General features: G+C 46.5%; 1 protein-coding gene across 1 annotated transcript; it reads right to left on the minus strand.

Moving 5' to 3' along the window:
* Nucleotides 1-414: 414 nt before the first annotated feature.
* Nucleotides 415-27979, minus strand: PGM1 (phosphoglucomutase 1). Its single transcript, XM_072866550.1, has 11 exons — nucleotides 27683-27979; nucleotides 12872-13034; nucleotides 12441-12587; nucleotides 11150-11275; nucleotides 9960-10150; nucleotides 9371-9525; nucleotides 8648-8763; nucleotides 5334-5469; nucleotides 3728-3911; nucleotides 2504-2638; nucleotides 415-1550 (listed from the first exon to the last, which is right to left on the minus strand). The coding sequence occupies exons 1-11, from the start codon at nucleotides 27926-27928 to the stop codon at nucleotides 1461-1463; spliced, it is 1689 nt and encodes a 562-aa protein (XP_072722651.1). The 5' UTR covers nucleotides 27929-27979; the 3' UTR covers nucleotides 415-1460.
* Nucleotides 27980-27985: the final 6 nt, after the last annotated feature.

The raw sequence follows: 27985 nt of genomic DNA on the forward strand, positions 1-27985 counted from the left end.
CTGCCAGCAAAACTGTTAGCGCAGATTTAGCAGAGAAGTCTTGTCTGTCAGAAGAGACACCTCATCCCTGTGAGGAAGATGAGATAAAGAGATTTTTGTCAGCACATCTGCATCTACCTCAGAAGTGTTGCTGGCAGCACCCTGCTTAGGGTGAGGGTGAGATGTTTCACATTCCTGGAAAACAGAGCTGTTCCCTCAGGCCCGCCCAGGGACCCAGCCTGAATTTCAGCTGCATGGGCAGTAACCACCAGAGCAAGGCCCCACACTGCTGAGCCCAGCCAGGGCAGAGGGTGAGACGGGGCACGAATGGTGCAGGGATTTGGGTGACAAAGGCAAGCAAACCAAGAGGGGAAACTCATTCCCACTAATGCAACTACTTTTATTAACGCAGCTGAAGCCGTAACAGCCTGGAGGTGGAAGGAATAAAGCAACAGGGTCTTGTGGGTTTACCTGGGGTTATTTTCCAGAGTCCCCCCTGTTGCTGGAGGGTGTCACCTCCAGGGACAAGGGGCACCGAGTCAGCAGCATGAGCACGACTAGTCCTCTCCAGGGCCAAGTCAGCCGGCTGGGCTAGGAGCAGGAACGTGGCTCCGCTCCAAGGGGATGGCTCCCAGGAACAGGGCAGGGAGGTGCAGCTGCAGGGCCTTAACATCGAGCGGCTACAACAGCTTCCAAAGTGACCCTCTCTGTGCCCTTGGATAAGATATTGCCCATTAATGCCTGCAAATCTGATTACTCCAAGGATCTTACCATCCATGTACAACCAAACAAGAGCTCATCGAAACCATCTTCTATTCTTCAAAAGGGAGCCTATCACAATGTAAGAAAATGAAAGAGTACTGAACAGTAATTGTAGCCCGTACCACTTTAATATCCTGCAATGCTTGTTATTGCTCATTTCTGTGTGGAGGGTTTGTTGTGGGGTTTTTCTTACACAGAAGGCAAGTGGAGATCAATTACATAATTTGTTTTTGAAAGGGAAAAATCCACGTAAGCGAAAAATACTCAGCCTTAATACACAGCCATTGCTTATTCAGAGACATCATGTTTAAAAGACTATATATTAACAAGGATAAAGTACTTGCGCTTCTTTTCCAGGAAAGTTTCCAAGACAGAAAAAAGCCTCCGTATTATTGAAGAATTTAGTCTCTTTGTTATTTCTAGAGCCTTTTGTTTAAGGAAAAAAAAAGTACATATGCTAAACCAAAAGGCTGTGCTAACGAGCACCATACACAAATCGCCAGTAGTGCTGTGTGACGCAGAAAAGCAGCACAGCAACGTGCACATGAAGTCTTGACAGGAGCTGGGTTTTATTGTCTATCCTTAGCAGTTCAATAGTGTTCTTAAATACAGAGATAAAATTAATATTCCTCTTTTAGTGACAGATTGGACAATAAAAGGGGAGACAGGCTGACTTCCTTCACTCGGTGTGCACTCCAGCACGGTGTCTGACCAAGCCTTTATGTTATGACAGTCGGACCGGTGCGGCCGGTTCTTTCATGAAGCTGTGAAAGTTTCAGTGCAATAGAAATGAGAGGTGCCAGCATGACCTGCAGAAAGGAAAGAGATGGCTCAGAACCGCGGAGCGGCACGCGCAGCCTACGCACGTCACGTCCACCCTTCCCTCGCGGGTGCCTGGTGTCAGCCTGGGACACCCAAAGCTCAGCACTGCTGGTGACTGTTTCAGGTGCACAACGTGAGCTGCGGGACCAGCGAGAGGAACGGCGCAGTGAGGGATGCAGTGTTACAACCGCGTGCAGGTTTGGAGAGAAAACCCGAGCACAACTGCAGTGTTGCTGCTGCCCCCTTCATTGTGCCGTACTCCAAACTCTGTTGCACCATCGGCACAGGACAGTTAAATCGTAAGGTTAGTTCGTGCCTCTCAGAACATGGGGGTTTTTTTGTCTTTTTGTCAATAATGGCACAGTCAGTTATGCAAAAAGAGCTCAAAGGCTGTTTGCTGGGGAATATAAAATGAGGATTCTTTTCCTCCTGTGCCTACAAGAGGAGGCTGTCAACAGCATTTTTACATGATGCTGTAAAGAACACATATTAAACTTAGTACAGCACAGGTCAGTGTCATCTTATATACAACTGCATCCTTTTAGCCCCATTTATTTGTTTTAAACAAGTATTTCCCAAATTCGGAATAGGAATGAGCTCATTTTATCCCTAGTGATGCACCATTTCAACTAGAAGGTGAGTCCAGGACTGAAGCAGTGTCCTCCCACACCTGCAACCAGCCACAGATGTAACATAAACAAACAGGAAAACTAACGTGTGATTGCAGGAGCAGCTGTGAGGGATTCTGAATAAGTAACACTTGTTGGACACAGAGCTTTTCTTTTTTTAATAAACCTATTTATACTGGGATTAAAGATACCAAAGCCCTTGCTTCCAGAATACCTCCACTTAGCTCTAAGCAAAGCAGTGCTAAGCAAAGATTTAAGTTTTTTAGGAAGGCTGGGAGCCAGCGGTGCCATACCTAGGATGCAATGCTCACCTGTGGGTCTTCATGGATCTTCTGAGCATCTTTCTCATAGCTGTCGATGTACAGCCGCACGGTTGCTCCAGCACTGCCAGTACCGCTTAGTCTGAATATGATGCGGGAGCCATCAGAGAAGATGAGCCGCAAGCCCTGGTAAGAGAGCAGGGGAGGAGAAGAGCCTCTCAGCTATGCACCTCTTGGAGACCCAAGGTATTTTCCATGAGACCTAGCGTGGCTATGCCTGACCTGTGTGATCCCTGAGCTCCTCCTCTTTAGGGAGCCACAGAAGACTCCTCTGTTATCCTCTCCCCACTCCCGGAGGAGCTAGTGCCCCTCCTAACCCACTCTGGAGAACTTGCTAGAGCTCCTGAACACAAAGCGCGTTGCTGCCCTAAGGTCCCTCGCCCCAGCACTTGCTTGGAAACAAGAGCCAGGGACTGATTCTGTGCCAGACACAGCATTACCAACCCACTGCTCTTCCACAGAAACAGGACGTAAAGAAAATGCTCCTGTCATCCCACAGGCCAGGCAATCATTCCTGCAGGATCTCTCCATTATTCCTTCCCACTTACTATCGATTCCACATTATGCTGTCAAACCCATCATCTACAGGATATTTTTATTTCAATAATCTCTGGTGACAGGTTACTCATCTCACATGTATTTAATACCCTGTGACTTCTGGAGCCTGGAACTCAATCCCCCGTTACAGCCGCTCTCCACTGCTGCCTGCCCTCTTAGGGACAAGCACCTGAGGAGTGCATCAGCCCAGGGACAAATGCATCTAGGGAGGATTCGCTTGCAGCAACCTGGGGGTCTGGTGCTAGGGACAAGACGACACCTGAACGGGAGGGTTTGTGCCTTGTGCTCCGGTGGGGTTTCAACCCTTCATTCAGCACAACCTATTGCTTGGCTGCTGACCCATCGTCCAGACGATCCCCCTCAACTCAGCTCCTTCACTCCTTCCCCTCTGGGGTGGCTGTAGGGAAACTCTGCTCCCCCTCCAGGCCCTGCTGGGGCTGGAGCAGCCTCCAGACCCTTCCCTCTCCAAGGCAGCAATTTCCCCTCACGCAGGGCAGGATCCCACCGGCAAACACAGGGCAGAAAAAATTTTCCAAGGGACAAATGCAACTTTTCACTTTAAAGCAGGTGTAAATGCAAGGAACAAGGATTAAGCCCAAAATATCCAGCACAACACCCCTCTGAGGTCACGCTCAGCCCAGGCGAGGCTATGCCCACCTGGTTTCTGGAGACGCTTCCATCCACGGGATCACTGTACTCAAAATTATCAGCTTTCTCAACCGTGTAGACTTTGTCACCACATGATAACTGCTTCCCCACAAAGGAGCGGTCAAACATCACAGTCTCCAAATCCTTCATCATTTTGTTAGCTGCATCTGCATCCACCTCTTCATAGTCGTACCTACAACCAGTCACCACAAAACAAAGATTAGGAAGTGGAGGCTGTAATGAGTAGCAGTGTTTTGTGATGCCCTTGTTTAAACACTGCGGTCTGCTCCGTATATGTTATCTACTCCCTTACTGGAGGAGAGGACAGGAAGAAAAGAGAGGAGGAACTGTGTGCAGCAACATAGCTACGATCCAACACAAATCCGTGGGATACACCGCAACATATCCCAGACATTTGGCGTCAGGAGAGATGAAAGCGCAAATTGTGCTGTCTTGCGCCAGGCGTATCGAAGACAGAGGGCTAGATTCCAACAACGCTGACTGCAAAGAATTTATTCTAATTCTGCTGATAGGATCTCGACAGGTTCCTCACGATAACAATTCTGCCTGAACATCCTTGCGTGCGTTCCCCACAGCAAAATGCAGGTGTGATTGCAGCACATGATAACATACCAGTGCCAGCTTTGATCTCATTAACCCGGGTAAGAGAGGCAGCAGAGAGCGGCTGAAGCACACATCAGGATCCGAGACTTTGTACTCCGACTGCCAGTGTGATTTGCGCTGCTTTTATTTGCCCGGCTGGCTAGATGGAGCACGCACAGGCTTGCTAACCTGCCTACCACTGCGCTGAGCTTGCTACGCAGACATACCTCTGGTGCTAAAAGACTGCCTTTTTATTCTAGGCTTTGGCATTTTTTCCACAGGTTTAAATGCCTCAGATGTATGCTGGCTAGGGGCAGGGGTAGGAAAAGGCAAGTTCTTTCATTTGGCAATTTGAGACAGAATTTTCATGTAGGTCTTCCAAGCTGAAAGATTTCTCCCTAATGCTTGCACTCCAGATGGCGTTCCCACCTCTGCTTATGTGCAGGTTGGTTCTCACTCCTTCCCTTTTCATCTCCCACGTCTACTGCAGCTTAAATTAGAGTATTTTGAGACTGGAGAGAAACTCAGCCAGGTAACAGCCTAGGGGCTAGGCATCCATTCAGTAAGGCATTGCCATCACTGAAGATACTACAAATTAACCTGTGATTTGTGGTCTCAAGAAACATACTGTTCCAATGGCAAAAGAGACTCTCGCAAGAAAAAAGTCTCCCTAAAAAGAAAAAAAAAGATACTTTGCAGATATAAAAGGTACAGCCTTGGCAGACTTTGATACTTACTAGAATTATGTTTAGAATAGCAAATCCTAAACTGGACATCGTGAAAGGTTAAGGTGAATACCCACTGTTTTATTTAACCCAGATACGTTGCATACTGCAGCAAACTGCTCAGGGAGTTTTAAATTACTGCAGCACCACAGAAAGAGCAAATGTAACGAGGCAGGACCAGCACTGCGGTAGTACATGCTGGTGCCATCAGTGCTTTGGGGCTCTGACCTTGGAGGGTCCTACACAGGACAGAGGTACGTGTGAGGCGTCAGGAGCGCCTTTCCCACCTGGTGAAGAAGTTCCGGCCATATTTCTGCCAGTGATCCTTCATGATGTCCTCCACGCTCTGCTTGCGGGTGGCTAATATGGACAGCCAAGCCAGGACAGCCCACAGCCCGTCCTTCTCACGGATGTGGTCAGAGCCTGCAGAGAGCCACAGCAGAAACACATTTCCCACCTCCTTTCATGCCAGACTCTGTGCTACGGCCCTACCTTGTCTCCTCTCCTCCCTCCAACTGGCAGCCGTACAAACTCACAAATGGAAGGCATTTCATGAGCTCGATCCCTGCTGTATTGTTAAAACGGTTCAAGATATCATCTGCTTTTAGCTATAGCCCAAATAAAACATTCGGCCCCTTTTAACACACACACACACTCATTGTTCACAGATCCTTAATTCTGTTCCCGAGGAAGTAATAGGGAATGCACAGTAAAAAGGTCATTAAAAAAAAAAAAAGGGGGCAAATGCAAAGGAACAGCTCAGGAAGGACTAACATCAACCTCTTCAAGCAGCTGTCGCATACCGTTTGCCAAATCAGCATACTCTGATCAGCACATATTCTGGCTGAGCACCAAGAAAAATGTCAGCCTTCGCGGAGGAAGCCAAACCCTAACGACTCTGAAATTACCCCACAGTGGAGAGAAGAGCAGCCTGTCGGACAGCACCAGCCACCGGGGCTGGCAAACAGCAGTGCAAGGAGAGACTTCGCTCGCGTGCGGAAACCAGAAGAGAGCCTCGTGCCTGCTCTCACTCCCGCATGCCAGGCACTGAAAGGCTGGAAAAGACCCTGTTTTGGCTAGAAGAGGATTCCTCCAAAGCAAGCATTGCACAGAGAGTAGGAGGCCGTCAGAGGCCAGCCCAGCCTCGCCCTGGGAGCACACTGGACAGGGGCGGCACAGCACCGAGGCCCTCGGGAAACCCGAGAGGGTATTGCAACTTAGACAGCACCCTGAACACCTAAATTAAACGAGGGCTCAAATGGCAGCCCAGAATACATCCAACCCCGTGCTTCTGGCTTGCGAGTTCGGTGCTGTGCCCCACAGATGCACAACTTCTGAGTTTTATCCTTTGAGCTCTGGAAAACCTCCAAACAGGTACTAATGAAATCCCAAGGAGCCAGGGTATGCCTGCTAATGCAGAGAGCGCTCCAGAGCTGCCATTTTACCCTCTCAAGAATTGCCAGAGTGGGCAATTGTCTGGGGAAAAAGGCTGGGGGCTGGGGCATGGGTTACGTGGCGCTTTACACAAATCCCACTATTGTGGCCGCAGCGATAAATTATCCTCACGGTCCTTTACAGCGGAGAGAGCTGTACAGAGGTGATGGAGAGGAATGCTAAATGAACAGAAGTCCCATGTGATGTATCAACTTATTGCTGGAATAAAATACCCAAGAAAGCAAGCAGGAATTCTGTCATGTCGCATTACTCTAATTGCTCCTGGACTCCAGTCCCACCGGGTCACAGTTTGTTTCAATTTTTACTGGGTCTATTTGGCTGCTCCTTCACCTCTCTCCCCTTCAGCACTCACATTCTGTCCGGCTCCAAACAACTTCTCATTAACTTACTATCAAACAACCTTCCTCGCCCCTTTTCAATCCTTAAAGTGCACTTGCCAGATGGACAAACCCCCTTTGCATTGCAGGGGGTGTCCAGCACTCCTGGGCCCTTTCTTAATCTGTCCCCCCCAAAACTGCTTCAGTCCCTGGCCACTCAGACGTGATGCTGCATGGCCAAAATCTCAAATCTCTCTCTCAGCCCCTGCTGCAAATGGAATCAGTCACTTTTATTTGTGATGTAGAGTCACTTACCTATTGGGGGATGGAGAGAAACTATGAGCTCATTGCTCATACAATAAAAGATGGAAACAATTTTAGAGAGCTGCTCATTAGAGACCATCTCCTATCAGCAGCTCCATGAATCATTTGCTGCTTCTTGTTTTTATTTATTTACTGAAATGCCGGTGCCCTCTCATTAGCCAAAGTCCAGAACATAAAATTAACGCATGCTGAAATCATTCAGGGCAAAACTCCAAAATCTTTCTTTACTCAGGATTTACTTCAAGATTTCTTTACAGAGATACCACATTTTCTGAAATTCCCTTTTCCTTCCAACCTGAGGCCAAATCCCGTGTATCAGAATAGCATTTGATTGTGCAAATATTGCCCCTGAAGACTGCTCCAGCCCCACAGCAAACTACTTTCAACCAGAGTCTGTGATGCCATTTCCTCAGCTACAGAAAAGCTGGGGTAATCCTTTCATGTCAAGTTGTGCACCCCAGTTCCACGAAGCACTTAATTTCAGGCATCTGGGGATTTAAGGCCATCCCTGCTCTGTGAGACACCCACGCACAGGCTAAAATGTTCTTCTGAAATATGGGGTGGTGGAATTAAAACACACAAGCTTTGAGCCTGAAATCATCCAACCTAAATTCCCTCAAGACCCTGTGCCTTGCATATCCTACCAGCTGCCCCCAGTCTTCAGAGGTCATTAGAGAATAGGAAAAACAAGATCTCGGGGAGAATTCAGACCAGATAAAACGCAGCCTTTGTGCGTAAATTAGGTGCTGACCTCCTGCATGCAGGGAAGGTCCCATTTCCACAGTCAGGACAGTAAAACCATGTGGTGGATGCCACAGGAGAACTCAGAAACTGCTGAGGCCTCCTGGGAACGCTGCACGTTTTGAACATGCCGCTCTGATGCAGAGCAAAATCTGCTCGCTTTAACTTCCCTGCACAAATAATAGTTTTGTGTCACGTGCACACCCCTAGTAAATTCCTTAAGATGTTCACTTTGTTTCTCAGTAACCTAATAACTTGCTTAGACTGTTCAAAGGCAAGTGTTAATTTAAACTTTATAAATCATACCTTGTTTTTAGAACAGGAAAATGAGGGCCCTATTAAGCTCAGAGATTTAATAGTGACCTGAAACCTTCCCTAATAAAACTGCATGCTCCAAACCATATTTCTTTCCAGAAATGAAAACATTTAGAAGGTTTTCCTGGCCACCAAGAGTTGAAAAATACATTTAACACTGCACTTAATCCCCATAGACTCAATGACCAGGCTAGTAAAGAGGCCCTTAAACTTCCTGCATATCTACATATGCCTTCCTAAATAACTGGAAGGAGAACTAGCTCTTGCCTGACAAAACTTTCAGCATTGTGTTCGTTTCCACCAGTGATTCTTGCAAGCTTTTTTTTATTTTATTATTTTAGAAGCATTAACAACTACACATGAAAGATAAATCCCAAGCTACTCAGCACAATAAAGAACTAAGGGGAGGAATAATACCATCATTGGTGAAATCAGGAACGCTGACTTACCAGTACCAAAACTTTCCTCTCCACACAGAGACAGTTTGTTTGCATCCATCAAGTTTCCAAAGAACTTCCAGCCAGTTGGAGTTTCATACAAAGCAATCTTTGTAGCATGGGCCACCCTTCAAAGGTAAGAAGGCTAAGTCACATCACGGCTGGACTCTTAGCGCTCCCATGTGAAATACTGCAGTAGGAGCTTCAGTTGCTACCACGCATCTCTTTTGGGGTAACACTGAAGGCAGGTCATGCCGCTGTTTTGGTTTTTTACAACGAACAATTCTTTGTGCAGCAATCCTCTATTTTATCCCAGTGTAACGTTTGGGAAATGGGTGGGATGCGCAACTAAAGAATAAATATAAACACATTGCTCTTCTAAAGCAATTTTAAGTTGTAGATCTCAAAGCATTTAACAAAGAAAGTATTACTATAAAATTAAAAAAAAATAAAAAAGGTGGGGAGGATCATTTGTTTAGGCTTATCTGTAGAGAAAAGAAAGAGCCAAGAGCGGAGCCCAGCTCTGCCATGTCTGCAAACAGGATTTAATTCATTAAACTTCACTGCCTCCCCTGGCAGCCAGCCCACAGCAGCCCTGGCACTGCGTCACCCTTCAGGCGGACCATGCATTCACTCCTCGCTATAGACATGTGTTAAACCACTAAAAAAGGGACAGTCCCTCTCCTTGGCAGGGCTCCCCTCCCCTCTCCCACCACACACAGACGCAGATGCTACCTGTCGAGAGCCCCACTGGTGGGCATGCTCCGGGCAAAGCCACGGACTCCGGTCTGCTGGAAATAAGGGATACTGAAAATATTGGCAGCGATGACGGCAACAGAGTCGGAGGGGTTCACAAAGAAGCCGTGTTTCCCAAGAATCATGTTGCGATCCTGGTGAAGACAAGAGAGAAACAGCTCTCATCCCCGCTTAGTGCAAAAAGGCTGCAGTGGCAGAAGTTGTTCTACTTGGCAGGCGCAGCCTATAAACCCAACAACTCACAGAGATTTCTGACTGCACTGAAATAAATACAGAGTTTTGAAAAAGTTAAATAGCAACACCTGTCTAGTATTTCGCCTTCCTGCTGATTTTTCACAGCCTTTAAAGCTACTTAAATACAGTTTGGACTTCATTATTAACACAGTAGCCAACTAGTGCCATGGTGGCAAACTGCAGCAAGTGGTTCACTTCTATTCGCAGTTACAGAAGGGAGAGAGGGAGAAAAAAGCTCTTTGCCTTCGCCCTCCTCTGCTTAAAAGCAGCTGAGCGGTCACTCCCCCACAACTGACTAGAGGGCAAAAAGGTGAATACAGAACAGCCCATTTACCCCGTCTCCATCAAAGGCAGCTCCAAAGTCATACTCTCCTGTCTTCATGGTCTGGACCAGGTCAGCAGCGTAGGTTAAGTTGGGGTCGGGATGGTGGCCACCGAAGTCCTCTAGTGGGGTGCAGTTCACAGCTGAATTTGCTGGGGCTCCGAGCTCCTCACACAGGATCTTTTTTACATAAGGGCCCACAACTATCACAGCAAAACATGAAGAGGAAACGAGTCAGCCTCTGCCCTCAGGCAGCTCTGCACCAGCCACGTAATCACTCAGGCCTCCGGACTGCTCACTTTGGGTCAGTTTATACGGTTTATGGTACTAAAGCACAAGCGCTTACATCAAAAGCCCCAAGCAGCACATAGGTGTGCTTAAGCCTGATCCATCCAGGCACACAAGCTCTTGCCAAAGTAAGCTTTTCAGCTAAGGGGCTGTCCCACTAAATAAGTGAAACCACTCATGGGTTTAGAAGTGAGGATGAGCCTATGCCAGGGGCTCAGTGTGTGAGCCAGGACCCCACTGTGAAGGGCTTATGCCCCAAGTGCTCCGAGGTATTAGTATGACAGCCCCATGTAACAGAACAAAACGCACGTGTGATTCACAGACGTCCAGCAGTACAATAGGATTTACTGCTCTCAAACACCAATAATGTAGACAATAAAAAATAAGTGAGCATTGGAATGAGAATGGCTTGGAGACAAGAGAAACAAGATGCTAAGAAAGCTAAGGTGCTCCTGAAAATGTCTACTGAAAGAGACTCACAAGCTTGGCATACATATTAAATTATATAAAACAGTCCAATGGTCACATTTTTGTACTTAAATATCTATGGACAGACCTTTCCCTAACCACTGTGACCTGCACAGGACATCAACTGATGCAAAGTCTGCCAGGGCAGCTCGGATCACAGCATCAGCATCACAGCATCTCTCAGGTGTGGACTGACGTACGTGAGCCATACAGCATCCCCCCCGAACCCCAAACATTTCCCAAGTCCAAACATTTGACAAAAGAAAACAATGTAAAGCCATAAAAAGTTTGCCTGCAAAAAGAAAAATGCAACATGTTGCAAAACAAGAAACAAATTTGCAAATTATGGATATAAATACCAGAAAAAATTTTCTCTCTGATGTAGGTGGCAAAGCCCCAGGAACATCTGGTGCCCCGCAACCCCACAAACCCAAGTCCACCCGTACCTCCGTGCATAGCATCTATCCGAATCTTGAGGTGGTTTTTCCCTGAAAGCAGTTCCTTTAATGCATTGAAGTCAAAGATGTTCCTCAGCATATTCGCATAAGCTTCTACCGAGTCCACAATTTCCACTGGAAAAAAAGTAAACAGAGACCAACTCTCAGAGTCTGAAATCTTTGCAGAAAAATGATTTTGCTACACGTGGCAGCGTGCTGACGGTCCTTAGTGCAACGGGCCAGGGCTCAGCATAAAGCCTTTAAACATCCCATAGAATGATTTCATAAAGACAATAATAATGGTCCTATATTAAGAATTTAATTACAGTCTGTCACTGCTAATCGGGTTACAGACCAAACGGACCAATAAAATCCTTAAGACAAACACTGTTGCCAGCTATGGCTCCCTGGACTTCTTTGGAGAGGGCTCAGTCCCACTCCACTTACCTGGAGAGTGGGATTAAAGGAAAAGGGGAAAAAAAAAAACCTTATAAAAACAGATCTCCAACTTCCATCAAAGTCAGTGGGAACTGTGCACCTAACAGTTTGAAAACATTGCACCTTTGCAGCTAACAGGCCATATGAAGACAGAGCCATGAAAACCCCATTAACATAAAAATCCCACTATACAGAAATGGGGACTGAGAGAAATAACAACTTTTATAATCTTTTGATGTAATTTTTTTTTTTTTAATTACAAGCACAGGTCACCAGGAGATGGTAAAAAATAGTTGCAGTAAGTGTTTTTCAAAAGTCTTTTTTCCATGTATTTTCATATTTTACTGCTAATTAACAAAAGTCACGTGTGAAATGTAATGGCTTTCCCACTCACAGAGAGAGCTTTTATATGTGAAACCATGGAAAAAATCAGTTACAAAGATTAAACACTAACACTATAATTTTTAATCAGGAAAATGCACTTTAATTGCAGAGTTGTCTGTTTTGCAAGTACATGTTAATGGTAGCCTTACAGACAAAATAGTCTCTGGTTTTAGTGAAGTTTGACGGACCAGATTTACCTACTGAAGTACAACCTTTTGTAGGACAGAAACAATGATACAATTAAAATAGCTAACACAAGGTAAGATGCAGGCCAAAAATAAATAAATAAATAAATAAATAAAAGCCAGGATGCCAGGGCCACCAGGAGCGATGTCCTTGCTTGGATTATCCAAGAGGTGAGAAGGAGAGGTCAGAATGGCCACGTCTGTCCTTCAGACCGGGTCCTTGCCCGGTCATGGCAGGTCCACACTAACTCCACCTGAAAGGAAACTTTCCAAGAGGAAGAAGAGTTGTTTACCTGTAAATGGTTTAAATTTGTTCTCCAAGTCAAACTGCTGTTTCCCAATGGTGCCCAGGTCCACCTGGAGATCTGGGCAGATTGCATACTCTTCAATTTTCTTGCTGATTTGGAAAATTTTGTCCGTGATACCTTCAGGAGCAGGACCTGCAAGATAAAATGGGCAAGGGGGAAGACGTTAAAGAATCAGACTGCAAGAGGAGTGTACTTCAGAAGTATAGCAAAAGACTTGGGGCTGGGAATACCTCCCTAGGAGAGGAATATCAGGGAACAAGGGGAGCAGATCAATGTCTTGCTCTGTTTAGGGAAACCCACTGCTCAGGGCACTGAATCTCTGTGATATTACGACAGTTAAATTAGGTTCCTCGGGGTCAACACAAGAAACGGCCAAACAGAAACAAAGCAAATCAAAACGAACCAAGCGACCTTACCTCCATTGGCAATATTGAATTTAATGCCAAAATCCCCATTGGGCCCACCGGGGTTGTGACTGGCTGTCAGAATGATGCCACCGATGGCTTTGATTTTCCTGATGATGCAGGACACCGCTGGGGTGGAGAGAATGCCGTTCTGCCCGATGACCAAGCGGCCAATCTGGAAATTAAAGAGCAAAACAAACTCCTGTGAGTCCCAAATCCTAAAACCAGCAAAACTGCTAAACCCCCAAACACTGGTGACAGGTAAACCAGAGCCTCCACAAGAGATGCTGCTTCTCTGCAAGCAAACAGCTTGTTCCTGGGAGGCTGCTGAAGCTCTCCGCTGCGCACAGTGAAGTTCAGCATCTGACCCTGCTCCGTTGTGCCTTTTTAGCATCTGCCTTCATGAATGCTGCAGTTCAACTGGACATGGCAGCTTGCACTGAAGAGCTGAGCTTTCCAGAGGCATCTAAACAACAACCAAAAAAAAAACCAACCCCAAACCCTTTGGCTATGGTCTCGAACATTGCTTTCAAAAGACACAATGGGATTGAGAGAAGCCAAAACAAAACAAAACAAAACAATTGAACATCATCCCTGCTCCCGTGGAACCAGCTGCAGATTCTCTTACTCGCAGCGGGTAACACACCTCCTTCCCATAAATTTAGTAATATCACCAAGATTAAATCTAAACCAATGTGCTAAGCAACACGAGGTAATCAGGATCCGGTTGCTGGAGTTCATGTAATAAAACAGAAGACAAATGTTTTTCTGGAAGAACATGCTCCTTACCATAGCCCCCAAATGAGGTGACAGAGATTTGAAAAAATACCAGACTACCCTCCATCAACAGAGGAGATTAGAGCCTGTATACAACTGAGAAAAGAGGAGGAATTTCATTCAAACACAAGATAAACCAGAAAACAAAAGGCAATGTTCCCAGACTGAAGGTCCATGTTCAGTGCTAAGCCAAGGGCACTGGATGACTGCGATTCCTCTCCCGCAGCACTGCCTGGTGCTAAGCCCCGGCTTCGCTGCCGATCGGTTATTACATGCTACAGCTGTCACAGACCGGCTCGGCAAGCGAGGCGCCGCTAAAAGAACTGCACTTCTAGCAAACAACAAGCATAAATGTGAAACAGCGGTTTAGAAACCCAAAGTGAATGCCCTTCTTTCAGCTGGCCATTGTAGCTAACATTACAGCCCTCACAGTGCCTATCTACCAGGCTGATCACACTAGTTTATTACGCCATACATTTAATTTGAAGTACTCCAACCTACATGGCTTTTGCTTTTTTCCCCATTCTCAGTCCAAGCCAGCACACCTTGTCTCGTGTTTTATTCCAGCCTCCAAGTCTTGCTCCTTCAGTTTCACTGAGAGTTAACGCAGTCTCCAGGAAGCTCCTCTCTAAAACTTCATCTTTTGTTTCCCAGCTTCCCTTCCAGGGCCATGTCCAGCCACAATGCCCCTCTGCATTGGTGCTCTGCCAGGCCTGGCATGCAGCTCAAGGGATGCTGCGGAGGACTGGCAAAACAAGGGAGTTTCTCTCCCAAACCACGCAGCAGCTGCAGGAGAGCTGGGTGAACACATCAAATCCCTTGTCCTTACCCAACTTCTCCTCCCTGCACACCTGAACTGAGGCTTTCACATGCGCATTGCTGCTCCCGCAGCGAGGAAGGAAAAGAAGAAAAACTTGTCACCACACAAGCTGCTCCGTGATTTGGGGTCCTCCTTGGCTTTCCGAGGTTTTCAGCTGTCATTCCCCACCCATCCAATGCTAAATCCTTTGTGGTAACCACTGGAAAAAGTTGCTCAGCGTAGCAGCGCGCTGAGCAATTTACACTTCATCTTTTTTAATTCTCTGGAATTTCTTATGAGAAAAATCTAAGCATGTAATGATGCAGAAATACCTTTCACAGAATGCTGAAAACAGACCTGTTCACAAACAGACCCACTTTGTGCGGCGATTTTGGGTTACAACGCTTCGAAGCAATCCAGGCAACACTTCCACCCTGGTTTTACTGAAAGCCCCACTAAGACGCACATCTTTCAAAGGAGACCTCCTGTGGCTCCCCTCCTCCCGCCAGTAACCCAGGCTGATGCTTTCACACCAAAAACATGTTTTCCAGACCAAGGAAGCTGGTGTCCACAGCTCCATCGTGTCATCAGCGCAGCGTTCCAGTCCTCTTTCTGGAAAAGAGATGCACCACAAGATGCACCAATCCTATATACTGTGCCACAGTTACAGTCTCCAAACAGAGACACTTCTATTTATACGAGTCAGGTTAAGCGGATAAACTACCTTGGTCATTTCCTTTAACCAAATAATCATCATTTAAAACATGCAGTGGGATGCTACCGACATAGCAAGGGTGCTTGGCACAATGTGGAAATCCTGCTGACCCCACATTTGTAGAGGTAACAGTACCTGTCTCTGCCACACACCAATGATGAGATTTTCACATACTCAAAACAAAATATGCAGGCCCTCCTTGTGGTTTTTTATATTTGAAAACATCCTTGGGACTCATCCCTTCTATTCTATAGAGCAAGATGAGCACAATGCTGATAGTCACAGGTATTAGCCAGACTGTATAAAAACAATCAATGAAAAATATCAACACCAGCAGGGAAACTAGATTTTAGCCAAACATGGGCCACACTGCTGGAAAGAAATGCATGAGAAAAGTCTCAGCTGGTGAAGATCAGTCTAATCTCACCATTACCAGCAGAAAATCTGTCCTAGTGTCAAGCAGTCCAAGCAGCAGGCCTGGCTCTTTGTGCACATTTTCCTGCTCTTCTGCTCAGCCCATACACTGACTTAAGAGGAATACATTAATTTGAAATGACAAAGGATTTTTTTTTTTCCCCAAGATGGAAAATATGTTGATTTAAAAAAAGAAAAAAAATAACTTCAGTTCTCTCCCTCTATTCTCGCATTCACTACTAACTACCCTGTTGTGATCAGGTAAGTTTTTCTGTCAAACAAATTCCTAAGAGCCAGGTCTCTTAGCGCAAAGTTTGCTCTGCACTAAGAGATCCAGGTCAGACAGCAGAGTCTTTTCTTCTTAAAAAGCAGAAGGAAACAAAGATGAAACCCCAGTGCCCAAGAGCCTTGCCGTGCATGAAACGTGCTCTGCTGCAAACAGACAAGCCCACTGCTCTGCTTCCAAAATACAGACTTCCAGCACAATCGGAGATCTCTGTAAAGGTTCCCACTCACTTGCTCACCCTCATCTTATTTCAGTTTTCAAAGGTTCCCAGAGTACTTATCACATAGCCACAACTTATACCTGTTGAGAAAGAAACAACCATGTTTTGCCTTTTCATTTGCTCAGCAGCTCACACCAATGCTGAAAGAGCTTCTGCCGAGCCGTCACTGAACAGCGAGCCATGGCTCTACCACTTACTTTGCTTCTGAACAGTATCAGGGTTTTATGATCTGATGGAGAGACTATGAAATCCACAGGTGCCAACAGCTTGTGGCATGTCAAAACACAAAACGAGAACGCACAAAAACCAAGCAATATTTATTTTCTTTGCTGAATGTGTATTCCCACATACTTCTATCCAACTGCGTCACTTAAAAGTGAAAAACCAGTAATTTCTGTACTACCAAACTGATTCTCCATTAAAAAGTTAACTAGTAGCAGTTGAATAAAGTCTTTGGGGAAATTAAATCTCATAGTGACTAATTTATTATGGTTTTCTGCATTTATCAGCTACACAACTATAGGAATTTAGTCAATTAACATTTACCAACCCCATTGGCAGCAGCCATTTGGACTATCAGTTCCACTGCAGACTTATTAAGGTATCTCCCATCACCTCCAACTACCATAGAAGATCCTTGTCGATCTCTTAGGTCTACGGAAAAAAATATACTCTGGATAAAATTCTGCAAATAGTTCATCTTGGATTCAAAATAAAAGGTCTTCTTCCGTAATCCACTGGTTCCTGGTTTCTGATCATTGTAAGGAGCTGTTGGCATGGTCAACAGAGGCAGAGGAGCATCTTCCATGTTCTTTTTTCATACAAATGCATTTAAAAAGTAAATTATACAAAATACAAAAATCAATCTTGACACCAGCAATGGCCCATCTATTAGACAGAAGTTCAGTGAAGCTGTTGAGCACCCAAAAATAGCTCCTTGAACCTTGTGCTGAATGCGGTTTCTGTAACTGAAGACGTTTTCTCACACTTGTTGCAGAGGATCAATGTCACGGAGAATACACAATTCCACCCTGTCGTCCCTCACTGAAACGGCTGGGAAAAGGGGATTTTTGTCTTCTTTATCATCTTCTGTTCTCCACGGGCACAGCTCCTTGCCATTCTGTGCTACCACCCACCGGAGCCCAGCACTGTCAATCCATCCGGTTCTCCCTTAGGGCAGGGGCGACGGGGAGGTGGTGAGCAGCTCAGCCCTCTGCTCAGATGCACCAACGTGCTGCCCCGGTGCAGAGCCCAGCGTTTTCGCCAGCCAAGCAGATCTGCACGGCAGCACCAGGCCGCTGGCCGGGGCTGGCCGTCACGCCGCTCCCCGGGAGGTAAGCCTCCAGCGGGCATGGCAGCTCTCCGCTGGAGTTATTTTGCAAAGCCTGGAGAGTTAAAGGTCACTCTTAAAATGGAAGGCAACAGATCTGTTACCTACAGTTCGCTCATACAACTCCTGCTTTGACAACCTGACTTCTCCATGGGCTCCCTCTCAAACACAGGGACGTTATCCACAATGAATAGCGGGTCAACCTTTGACTAAGAAAAATTCAGAGTAGCTAAAAAGCCTCAAGAGCAATGGTTTCAACTGAATACCCACACAAGTCTCACCAAGGGCAATATATGTACCCAGAGTTATAAAAAAACCACAAAAAACTATCAAATGTTTTGGAAAACTGCATCTGATAAAGCTATTAATTTTGGAGCAGCTTGAACACATACAGAAGAGACTCAGATACCAAGAAACTTTTATGAGGCATCATCTTCCTGAACATGAGGTAACTTTGAATGCTAGATTGAAATCAGAGTCTCCTCCAAACCTCTTCAATAACATTCGGAGTCCTCTGTCCGAGCTGCTGGAAACAATTTATAGATATTACTGGAGCAATTAAAGAACATACACTTTGTAATGACTCAGTTTGTCCCATTATTAAAAAGCAGAGGGGAAAAAGGAGATGTGTTCACAGCTGAATTGTGACAATTTATGAAGGCACTCAGAGGACTGTTTCCTGAGGTGCTGATTCTATCATTGCTCCAAAAACTGACAGATTTTCTTCCAAGGGGTAAAGAGATCCTGTTATATTCATCAGTATATTAAAATCGAGCTGGGTAATTTGTATGAGACTGAGGGGAAACCTCATGACTGAAGGCAGAAAAACACCTTTGGAGACAAAGGCCCTGCCTGACCTTCTGCAAAGACGTCAGCCAAGTCCTGCGAGGGAGCCGAGGAGTCAGGCGAGCTCTCGTGTCTACTCCCTAGGGAGGGGATTTAATTCCCAAGGAAGGGGAATGTAGTTCAGGTTTGCTCTCGGAAAGCAAAGGTATTTCAGCCATCTGTGAGAACCCCGAAGGCTGCTACCCTACACAGCCGCCTACCCAGGCAGGCCCCAGGGGCGAGCGCTGGCTTAGACAAAAGCCGGGACGTTGCAGGGCACTGGCCTGAACACACCACACATGAACCGGGCTGCCTGATCCATCCAGAGCCTTCTTGTCTCAGTGCCTCAGAAGCAATTTACTTCGCATGGGCTCAGAATTTGATTCCTTAATTTGATTCCTCTTTTCCCCACCAAACCACACTGAAGCACGTGTACTACAGAACTACAACAACACATATTTTACACTAACAGCGAGATTTCCTGGGTTATGCAGCTAGAAACAATTGGTTTGTATTTTATACATCCATGGTATTTCAGCATCTTGCAGCTGAGATGCCCTTTATTTTCATGGAAAGGCACAGGTTTCCCTCTAGTGGCACAGAAAACAAAATCCAGCCCCCAAAATGAGCTATGGGGAGCCTCACACCGGACAGTCCTCTGGCAGGAAAAGGCCTAAGCAAGTTCTTTCGTTCTTATTCCCCGCGAGATAAACTTACTGCCCTGTGAAATGCCACAGCATTAAGTGACAGGAGGAGGACGCAGGCCACATACCAGCTCCTGCGGCTGCACAGAGAAAACGCACACGGACTTACCATCAGGGAAAAGGCCTATGCAGGGTTAGGAATTTGTGCGTGTAATTAAGTGCACGTGTACTGGACAGAGGAATCAAACTAAATTAAGCTGGAGAGGAAGGTGTTGGTCATTAGTGCCATGCTTATGTACATAAAATGAAACACGTTCTATCAAACGAAATATAAAATAGTGCATATAAAGCATAGGGGCAAGAACGGCATATACACCAACCCCACCTCTGGGGTGCTCACCTGGTCCCAGGGTTTTCCTGCAACACGTGCATCACTATTTGGGATAAACTAAATCACCGGTAATTGGCCAACCAGGACTGGTACAGGGGTTGGTGATCACACGGCTGCCAGAAGATTCAGAGGCGAAAAAAGCTCTCCAAAGGTGGATCCTGACCACCTCTAAGGACTGGAGCAGAGACTGGGGAAGGATCATTTGACCTGTGATCTGGGAGGCTTTGCTTGGATGACTGTGATCATTACAGATCACTTACAGGCTGGAAAGGAATTCAGCAGGTCACCTGCTCCCTCCCCAGAACTGGTGCAGGATCAAATACACCTAGAGCATGGTCCAGAAAGTTGATATAACTTGTTCTTCAAATCTTTGTCTCCAGCTAAGCCGTGCCAGTGCATAATTAGCCTTGCAGTTAGAAGTGTTTTCCTACAATCTGCTGTACATCTTCCTTGCTGTGGTTCCAGTCCTCTTGAGCTGACACAGAAAACAAATTGATCATAATCCTCTTCCTGACAGCTTCTCACACATTAAAAAAATCCATTAGCATATAGATTTTTGAGTGCCCTCTCTTTGCTACAGTAAACAACCCCAATCTCCTTAACTGTTCCTCGTGGTCATATTTCCTAGGTCTCTTATTCCTGATGGCAGTCAGAGGCTGGTGAGGGTGTTTCCCCCTCCAAACAGCTGATCTGCTGTAGGCAGGGACATTTGCTAGCTTAGGTCCCCTTTTACTGTCTTGCACTTCAGACATGCAAGAAGAGAGTTAAAACTATGAACTAACTGTTGACTTTGGTTAATGATAACAAGACAGACAAGACTATTTTGAGAGGACTTAAACCTCAGTAAAACATTGCAGAGCATGCAGCTCCTCCCTTGGCTCAATACTGTCCGTCCCTGCCCCATCCCCTCTCCCACTGCGTGAGCTCTGCCATCTTCCCTCATCCCACCCACTCAGGGCTGCAGACTGTCTGGAGTCTTCCCCAAGCCTGGGACCAGGCAGCTGGGCTCTCCCAACCTCCCACTCCGACACTAACCCATCCTCAGCACAGCCCTCCTCCAAGCTACATCTTATATTTTGACATTCAGGCAAGCAAAATAGTTGGAGGAGGGAAAACCCACTGTGCAAAAGCCAGACTGAACAGTAATTCTCTCTTCTCATCCCCTGCAAACACCCTTGGGTCAGACTTCTCCAAGGTCCAGGATGCCCCCTCCTCCATGAGCAGCCCCTCTCCTCTCCTTCCAGCTTCTTCCCATTGCTCTGTCTCACATTTGTCTCTCCCCATTCAGTGGGCATTATCCTTACACTCTTTTTCTGTGATTAGCCAAAAAGTTGCACTGCATGAAGCCCCAGGGAACAACTGGAGTCAAATCAGGTATTTTGCACTTATTTTGTGACTCTCCTTCAAAACACTAATCACATTTCCCTAGCTCCTGCGCACAGAAAAGTTCTAGTACCTGCACTGCTGCCTGCACACTCACCGTAAGAGGGTGCCAAGAGCCCTGAACAACCCTGCTGTTCAGCTGCCAAAACCATGCACTTTCTGCCCGAGTACAACTCTGGTCCAGGCAGCCACTCCTGTGTGTGACATTTGGCAATGCCAAGACAAATGGAGCCAAAGTAAAATAAACAGACCAACTGCAAGCCTGTTAGTCATACAAGGAGTGTTGCTCCAACTGCAAAACTCTTTGTTTCCATAAGAATTCATTAAAAAACTAGGTTTTGAAGTTGCTGTAGAGATTCCAGAGAGGCAAAATATCTGGCACCATCTCAACAGCATGAGTGCACATACATGCAACCACATACATACGACTCACTCCAGAATTAAAAGACATTGTTCTGTACCTACATTGCACCTCTGTTAAAATTAAGAGACAAGCTAGATGGGTGGCAGAGAAAGGGCTCTGCAGGGCTAGGGATGAAACCACCATCTGCAGGGCTGCCATAGGTTGCAATGGGCTCCAGGTTTGTCACACCGGTAGGGGCTGATCCTCCCTTTGCCAGGAGAGAAGTACACACCAGCAACCAAGATTGAGAAACTTTCTGTTCAAAGATCAGCTCTTCAAAGCACCCCCAAATCTGCATATTACCTTGGACTGCCCTGGTGTTTGCTGTCCTGCCCCTGCACCGGGGGACGGGAGAGGGATTCCAGCTGGTTTACCTCGAGCAGACCCAGGAATGCTCCGGGATTTCTGGCCCCAGCCTGCTGAGAGATAGCCCCTGTCCCTGGATCCTCTTAGAAACCAGCACCTGAACCCAAAAAATCCAGACTTACAAAATGCAGACAAGGTTGTGGAGCAGAGGGAGGGCACTGGCTGGTTCGGCCAGATGCTAGCGTGAGGAAGAGACACATATCTGGTTAAACCTTGCAGGATCAGGGACAGAAGCTCTGGTCTGAGGCCTACAGGGCCAAGCTGCTGTCTGGTAGCAAGCCAGTAACCCACAGTATATATATGTGAAGGCGAGGTGGCTATACATAGCAGGGAACAGCGCGGATAGAAGGGGAGAGGGGGAGACATACACAAGCGTTTTCTCACAGGCTTACTAGGATATGCTAGAGAAGCTTTGTCTGTGGGCCCAGGGGTAGAAAGCGGCTGAAGTAGAGTAGCAGGAAAGAGGGCTGGAAGGGCTGTGGAGAGGTCACCTAGGCTCTGCCCTAGGCAGGGTCAACGCTACCCAAACCATTCTCATTAGAGGTTTTCCCAGAGATTCAATGACCTCCCAAGGCAACGCACTCCTTTCATTAGCCTTAAGCTTCCAAAATGCTTGCTAATGTCTAACCTAAACCTCCACTGTTGCAAGCTTAATTCCTTCCCTATCCCCAGCAGGCCAGAGAACAATTTATTACCTTCCTCCCTGCAGCATCATTGCAGTTGTCTCCAGACTGACAGCATGCTGCCCCATCTCTAGGCTAAGTTCATTCCTTCCTCACTGGCCCCATCTGCCCAACCTCAGGTCACTCCTGCCAGAGTCTCCCCCAGGCAGACTGCATCCTCTCTGAGGGGTGGTACCCCAGATCAGGACTTACGTTCCTGGTGAGACTTTACTTCCTGGGTTTCACTTACAACAACCTTATTTAAAAATCTAGGAATGACGTTTGTTCTTCTGGATAACTGGATGATACTGCCAACAGTCTTTGTGGTCTGCTCATCAGATCTGCTGCTTAGTATGTTACTCTGCAACTTCTACTAGGATTATAAATGTACATATTACATGCATATTTTATTACTTCTGCCTATGCATCCTTCTTTGCACTTCTTCTTACTGATATCCTATGTTATTCCTATTTATTTCTAAGATGTGTTCCACTTCATCATTTGAAACATTAATCAATATATTGGCTAGCTCAGAGAGAACCATGACAGGATGGCAAGGACACACCATAGCGCATTTCTTGATCTTGGTGCAGCTCAGTCTTGGCATAAGACATAAGGGTAGCACCTATTCAGTCCAGCTCACCTATCCCAAACTTTGCCTTGACAAAAGACAAGGCAGTAGACTCTGTCCTGCTGCCCTACCAGCACAGCCAGAGCTGGGATTTCTGGTTATACGGAGTCATTGTTCCAGGAGATTACAGTTAAACCCCTGTTAGTACGAATTTCAACTCTCGTCTGCTGGATTTGCAGAGATTAACTGCAAAGCACCTCAGCTCTTCCTTTGAGCTGGAGTTTCATTATTGTAGAGTTTAAAATTCCAAAAAGGCACTGAAACTGGACAACCTGACCACTGCCTTAATAACCTTCAATTGTAAACTGATATAAGCCAATTAACTTTACAGGCAAAAAGAAGCTAAGCTAGTGTAAAAGGAGTCTCCAAGCTCTAAGAGCTGCTGCATGCATGGTTGTCTTCTAAAACCCACCGTAATCTGAAGCCAGGACATATCTGCATGGGAATGCTCATGGCACAATTGGTATCTAAATTCCTTACTTCAGATATCACATCTCAATTTCCCCTTCTGCTTCTGAGAAAAACAGTAATGTAAGAAAGACGGGAAATTGAGGTTTTTCTTAGTAGCCTGTAGGATCTAGCATCACTGCATCTAATTCTGGTACACAGGGATTGCTTTTTGGAATAACTTTCTTTATGATCACTTTAGTTTGATGTTTTTAATACCAGGAGCTTTTACTTAAAGGGAAGATCTGACCCTGAGCACTGAGGGAGTCTATTCTTCAGGATGACGATGCCAGTTGCTGAATGGATGAAGGTCTGTAAACCAACAAGGCTAAGGCTGGATGCACAGTGTTGTGTGGAGACAGGAACAAGAAGAAGAGATGTCAGTAACAGGTTTCTTAAAAACTAGGTAAGAAAAACAAGTGAGGCTGACATAAGGGTAAGCAATAAGGAACGCTTCTCATCAGCAGGCCCAAAGCAGATCACAGACGTGCCGGTCCCACTATGCCCCTTCCACAGCTGGGATGCTGAGGCCGGGAACGCGGGCACACTCTAGCCGTGACCAGAACATGGCTCTCCAAGCCTGCACCGCACCATACTGCTTATTATGGGCTCAGCGGCACTGTCAGAAAGGGAACTGGTCTGGAGGCTATGGCAAAAGAGCACACAAAAAGAGAGCAGAGCTACAAAAGTAGAGCAGTGGCAAACAAAGAGCTGCTGAGCAATGCAACAGAGTTTAAACACTTGGTTTCCCTGGGATAATTGAGTGGGGAAAAAGGTTAATAGCAGCCAAGCCAGGAAACCAAACTTTCTAGGGTAGAGAGCAGTATTTCTAATAAAAGCACTGTTTGTCCTGCAGCAGTAAAACAAAACCAGGCTAGTATTTAACATGCAAAGCACTGCCTGGCATTCAAAACACCTTCAAGCAATTTGCTTTAATGTAGTTACTTTGCAGCACTTTGAAATCTGTTTATGTAAGAAGGAACCAGGGGCACAGTAAATTTGTTGAATAGCGGGTGACAATGTTAGTGAATCAACCTGGTGCTAGCTACATGGTCAGATCTACATGTATAGCTTCGATTCCGTAATTTTTGCATGCTTTTGACATAAAGCTATTGTACAGCCACAATTCTACTCTGACAGGCGATGCTCCAACAGGAGCTTTTAAGCTTTTATTCATGTAATTAGAGAGTCAGACTCATTAACTATGTGGGAATAACAAGGAAACCTGGCACAACAGACCAAAACAAAGCAGGTAGGCTACACTGGATGCCAACTGAGAATGGCAAAACCAACAATGTCTATTTTAGTTTACTTATATAAATGCAAACTTATAAATAGGATAAACACTCCTTAATCGCACAACTACAAATTGAGTTGTTGCTAGTCAAATGTAAGTCCTTAATCATATATTAACCATTCCAGATGGAGACAAAACTAAAATTCACTTTAGCATCCTTTCCTTTTACGTTGTAAAACTAACAATCATAAACTGTGGTCATCAGGTTTCTCCTGTGGCTCGAGAGGACCATTCAACCAGATCTTAAAACCACGCGATTTTAAAGTATTAATCCAAACACCTCTTAATCCCTAGGACCAGAAATACAGTTTTCCAGCACTTGCTCTGGCACAGGTGGCTGGCTGGCTGACTGACTTTAGATGAGTGAATACAGCCTGGTATAACATACCTTGTCAATCAAGCAGTCAGAAGAGCTATGTTAGAAAAGACTGTAGCCCAAACTTACCTTCATTATATCTTTATTCCTTACTTCTTGTTTTCAGTTTTACCACATTCATGCTATAACTGTATACCAGTCCCTCCTCACATGCACTGTAATAATCACTTCTCTACGGAGAAAACAGCACTGTCAGTTCAGGTGTCCAGACAGGGCAGTGCAGTCACCTCTGGAGTTTTCTCCACATTACTCAGTATTTCTCAGCGTGAGATTACAGAGTCTTTCTCCGAGACCTGGCTGCTGGAGTCAGGAGACCCTCCAAGAGCCCAGCACTCAGACAAAACCACAGTCTCCAGGAACAAGTTACCATGTGTTCCCTGTTCTGCAGTACGCTTTCTTACCGGTTAACAGAAGTAGTCCACCCTTCTCTTTGAAGGGTAGGCGACTTCCAGTTACTTCACATTTATTATGAAGAAACAGGATTTTCATAGGCTCTTACTCAACTACACTGTGGTAACTATCAGAGAACTAATACTTGCAATGACAGAGGAAAACCACGAAGCAAGCATCCCCTAACCATTCCAAAATAGGAAAGCAAGTACACAGAAATTTATTAAAAACTAGCATTTTACATTTGCTAAAGACACTTTCTATTTTTAGTCACCTCCTTTCTCAGGACCTGATGGTTTTGCCATTCTTGAGTTTGGCAATGCAATACTTGCACTGCCTTACACAGGCCAGTGCCACTCAAACTTAGACAGCAATTGTAGATCAAGTTTTCCATGGCTCTGTATTCTGCAGGTTGCTTCACTGCACCTCCTTCTGGTTACTTATTCAGGCTTTACCTGCTGTTCATTTATTAAAGAATTTGGGGGATATTTTGCTCTTCTCTTCAACGCTTCCTTATGAGGTCTTTTTCCTCCTCTTTTTTAAATGGCATATGTAGATCTACGATTTTGTGGTGCTTTTGACCTGCCAGTCCTCTTTGAATCTCTGGGGGGAAAAAATGGGGTAATTTCATGGCACTCTACAGCGCTCCGGCAAGTCTATACCACTGCCTCTGTTCTGCTACAACAAAGGTATAGAGAACCTGCGTCAGTAGATGACTGGTAATGCTGTAATATTGCCAAATTTTTGCTTGAAATAGTCTAGCATTTTGTCTCAGGCCATGGCCATTATCTTGTTTTATAAATTAATGATTCAGAACGAAGAGCTTTTAAAGTAAAACTTTTCACTTCATATACTAGTGTCTTGGCTCTTAACCCACATATTCTTCCACCTGTTTTCTTCTCCTACCTCCCGTTTCCTTTCTTGCCTTTCCAGAACATTCTTCTGACATTAGAGCCAATTCTGTCCTAGAACTTTGAATTCACGCGGACAAAATACTACAAGGCAAACGCCCAATAGCAAGTGCACCCCTTGGGCCCTGCTTCTGCAACTCTGGCAGAAAGCTCAGCGCTGTAATGCTGCACGTACACGAGCGTCTGCACGATCAGGGTGGAGGATTCGAGCAGTGACTGGCCCTCGACCCCCTCCCAAGAAGACACCTAATCAGGCCCTAGCGTGGTCTACCATCAGACCCTTGCTCACTTCTGGAATCAAGCTGAGACACAGATGACAGAGAAGTCCTCGGTGTCTGGAAGGCTGCCACATACCCACCAGGCCCCGGGTGCACATCCAAAAACCTGTACAAACTAAGGCTTTATCCCAAGGAACAAGTCTCCCAGTCTGTTTATTCATAGGGATTCAAGGTGCTGTCTGTGCGTGCAGTCAGGCATGAATGCTGCACGTTTCAACCCCAACACCTTCTCAGAACAAGTAAATAAACCAGCGTCTGTTGCTTTTCCCGTCAGGGAAGGCTGCACTGTGCATCACTTCCACAGGCGCACACGGCAAGGCCGGTGCTGCTAAGGGATGCTGGGTCACGGACTGAAAGCTGAACAGCTACCACAAATCACAAAAGACAAATTTCTACGTGGCTTAAAAAGAAACAGTTATTTGCTTCTTTATGCCATAAGAAGGCAGCGATCTCAAATTAACTTCATTTTTTCCTTAAGAAGCCAGACATTTAAAGGTACTGAGGCACCTGATTGCCACCGGGAAGCTGAAATAGGCAACTCTAAGGTTTTACCCTAACCACTGAGCATCCTCAGCCCACTCTCTCCTTGTTGGCCTGTGAGGAAGAAAGTTTGCTGCTGATGAGGAGGAGTCAGGAGTCCCAGGAGAAGGGGATGTTTTTCATTTGGAAAAGACCAAATGTAGGGAAAAGCCTCCCTTTGCAAGTTCACCTTCCGTGCAGCTATCCCTACCAACACCACATTCCCTGCTGGCCTTCTCTTGGGTTGACCAAATTACAGGCCCAAGACGAATGAACAAGGATGAAGTCTCCAGCAGCGAGACGCCGTCCAGCGCTGTGGAACGAAGCGTTGCTCCCCACCCAGCGCACCTCACCACCAGCACCTTGTGCCACTGGTTTGTGTTATTAGCTGGAAAAAGACAACTATGGCCCAAAGCAAGAAAAAGCAGTAAGAGGAAAGCCGCGCTTCCTTCCCCACCTCCGCACCTGCAGAAGTCTGACCGCTCCCGCACGTATCAAAGAGAGGTAAAACTACCAGGTAATTTTTACTGCGTGGAACACGAGCTGTCCCCACGCTGAGCCTCCTCGGCTCACGTGTCATCCCCTGACTGACTTCCACCCGCGAAGCGCCCGCGGTTTCCTGCGGCCGCTGCCAGCTCGCAGCCGCCGCCGGCCCGGCCCGCTCCCCCCCGGGGCGACACCGTTTTCCCGCCGAGAGGTGAAGGTGAACGTCAGGGAGCGCAGCCCCGCGCCCCCCGCCCGCGGCGCCGGGGCCCTACCCCGTTGGCGGCGGCGATGCGGACGATGAGCTGGATGGCGTCCCTCATGTAGAAGCGGCCGTCCCCCCCCACCACCAGCGTGGCCTCTTGGCGCTCGGCCGGCGGCACGGTGGCCAGGATGCTCTGGATGAAGTTCTCGGTGTAGTGGGCATTGCTCTGGAAGACCGTCACCCGCTTGCGCAGCCCGCTGGTACCGGGTTTCTGGTCGCCGTACGGCTTGGTCTTCACCGTCACGATCCGCACCATGGCTGGCCGCCGCTGCGAGTTCCGGGCGGCCGCGGCGAGGGGGGGGAGCCGCAGCCG

The sequence above is a fragment of the Ciconia boyciana genome, chromosome 7 (assembly GCF_034638445.1).
Source record: "Ciconia boyciana chromosome 7, ASM3463844v1, whole genome shotgun sequence".
Lineage (NCBI taxonomy): Eukaryota > Metazoa > Chordata > Aves > Ciconiiformes > Ciconiidae > Ciconia > Ciconia boyciana.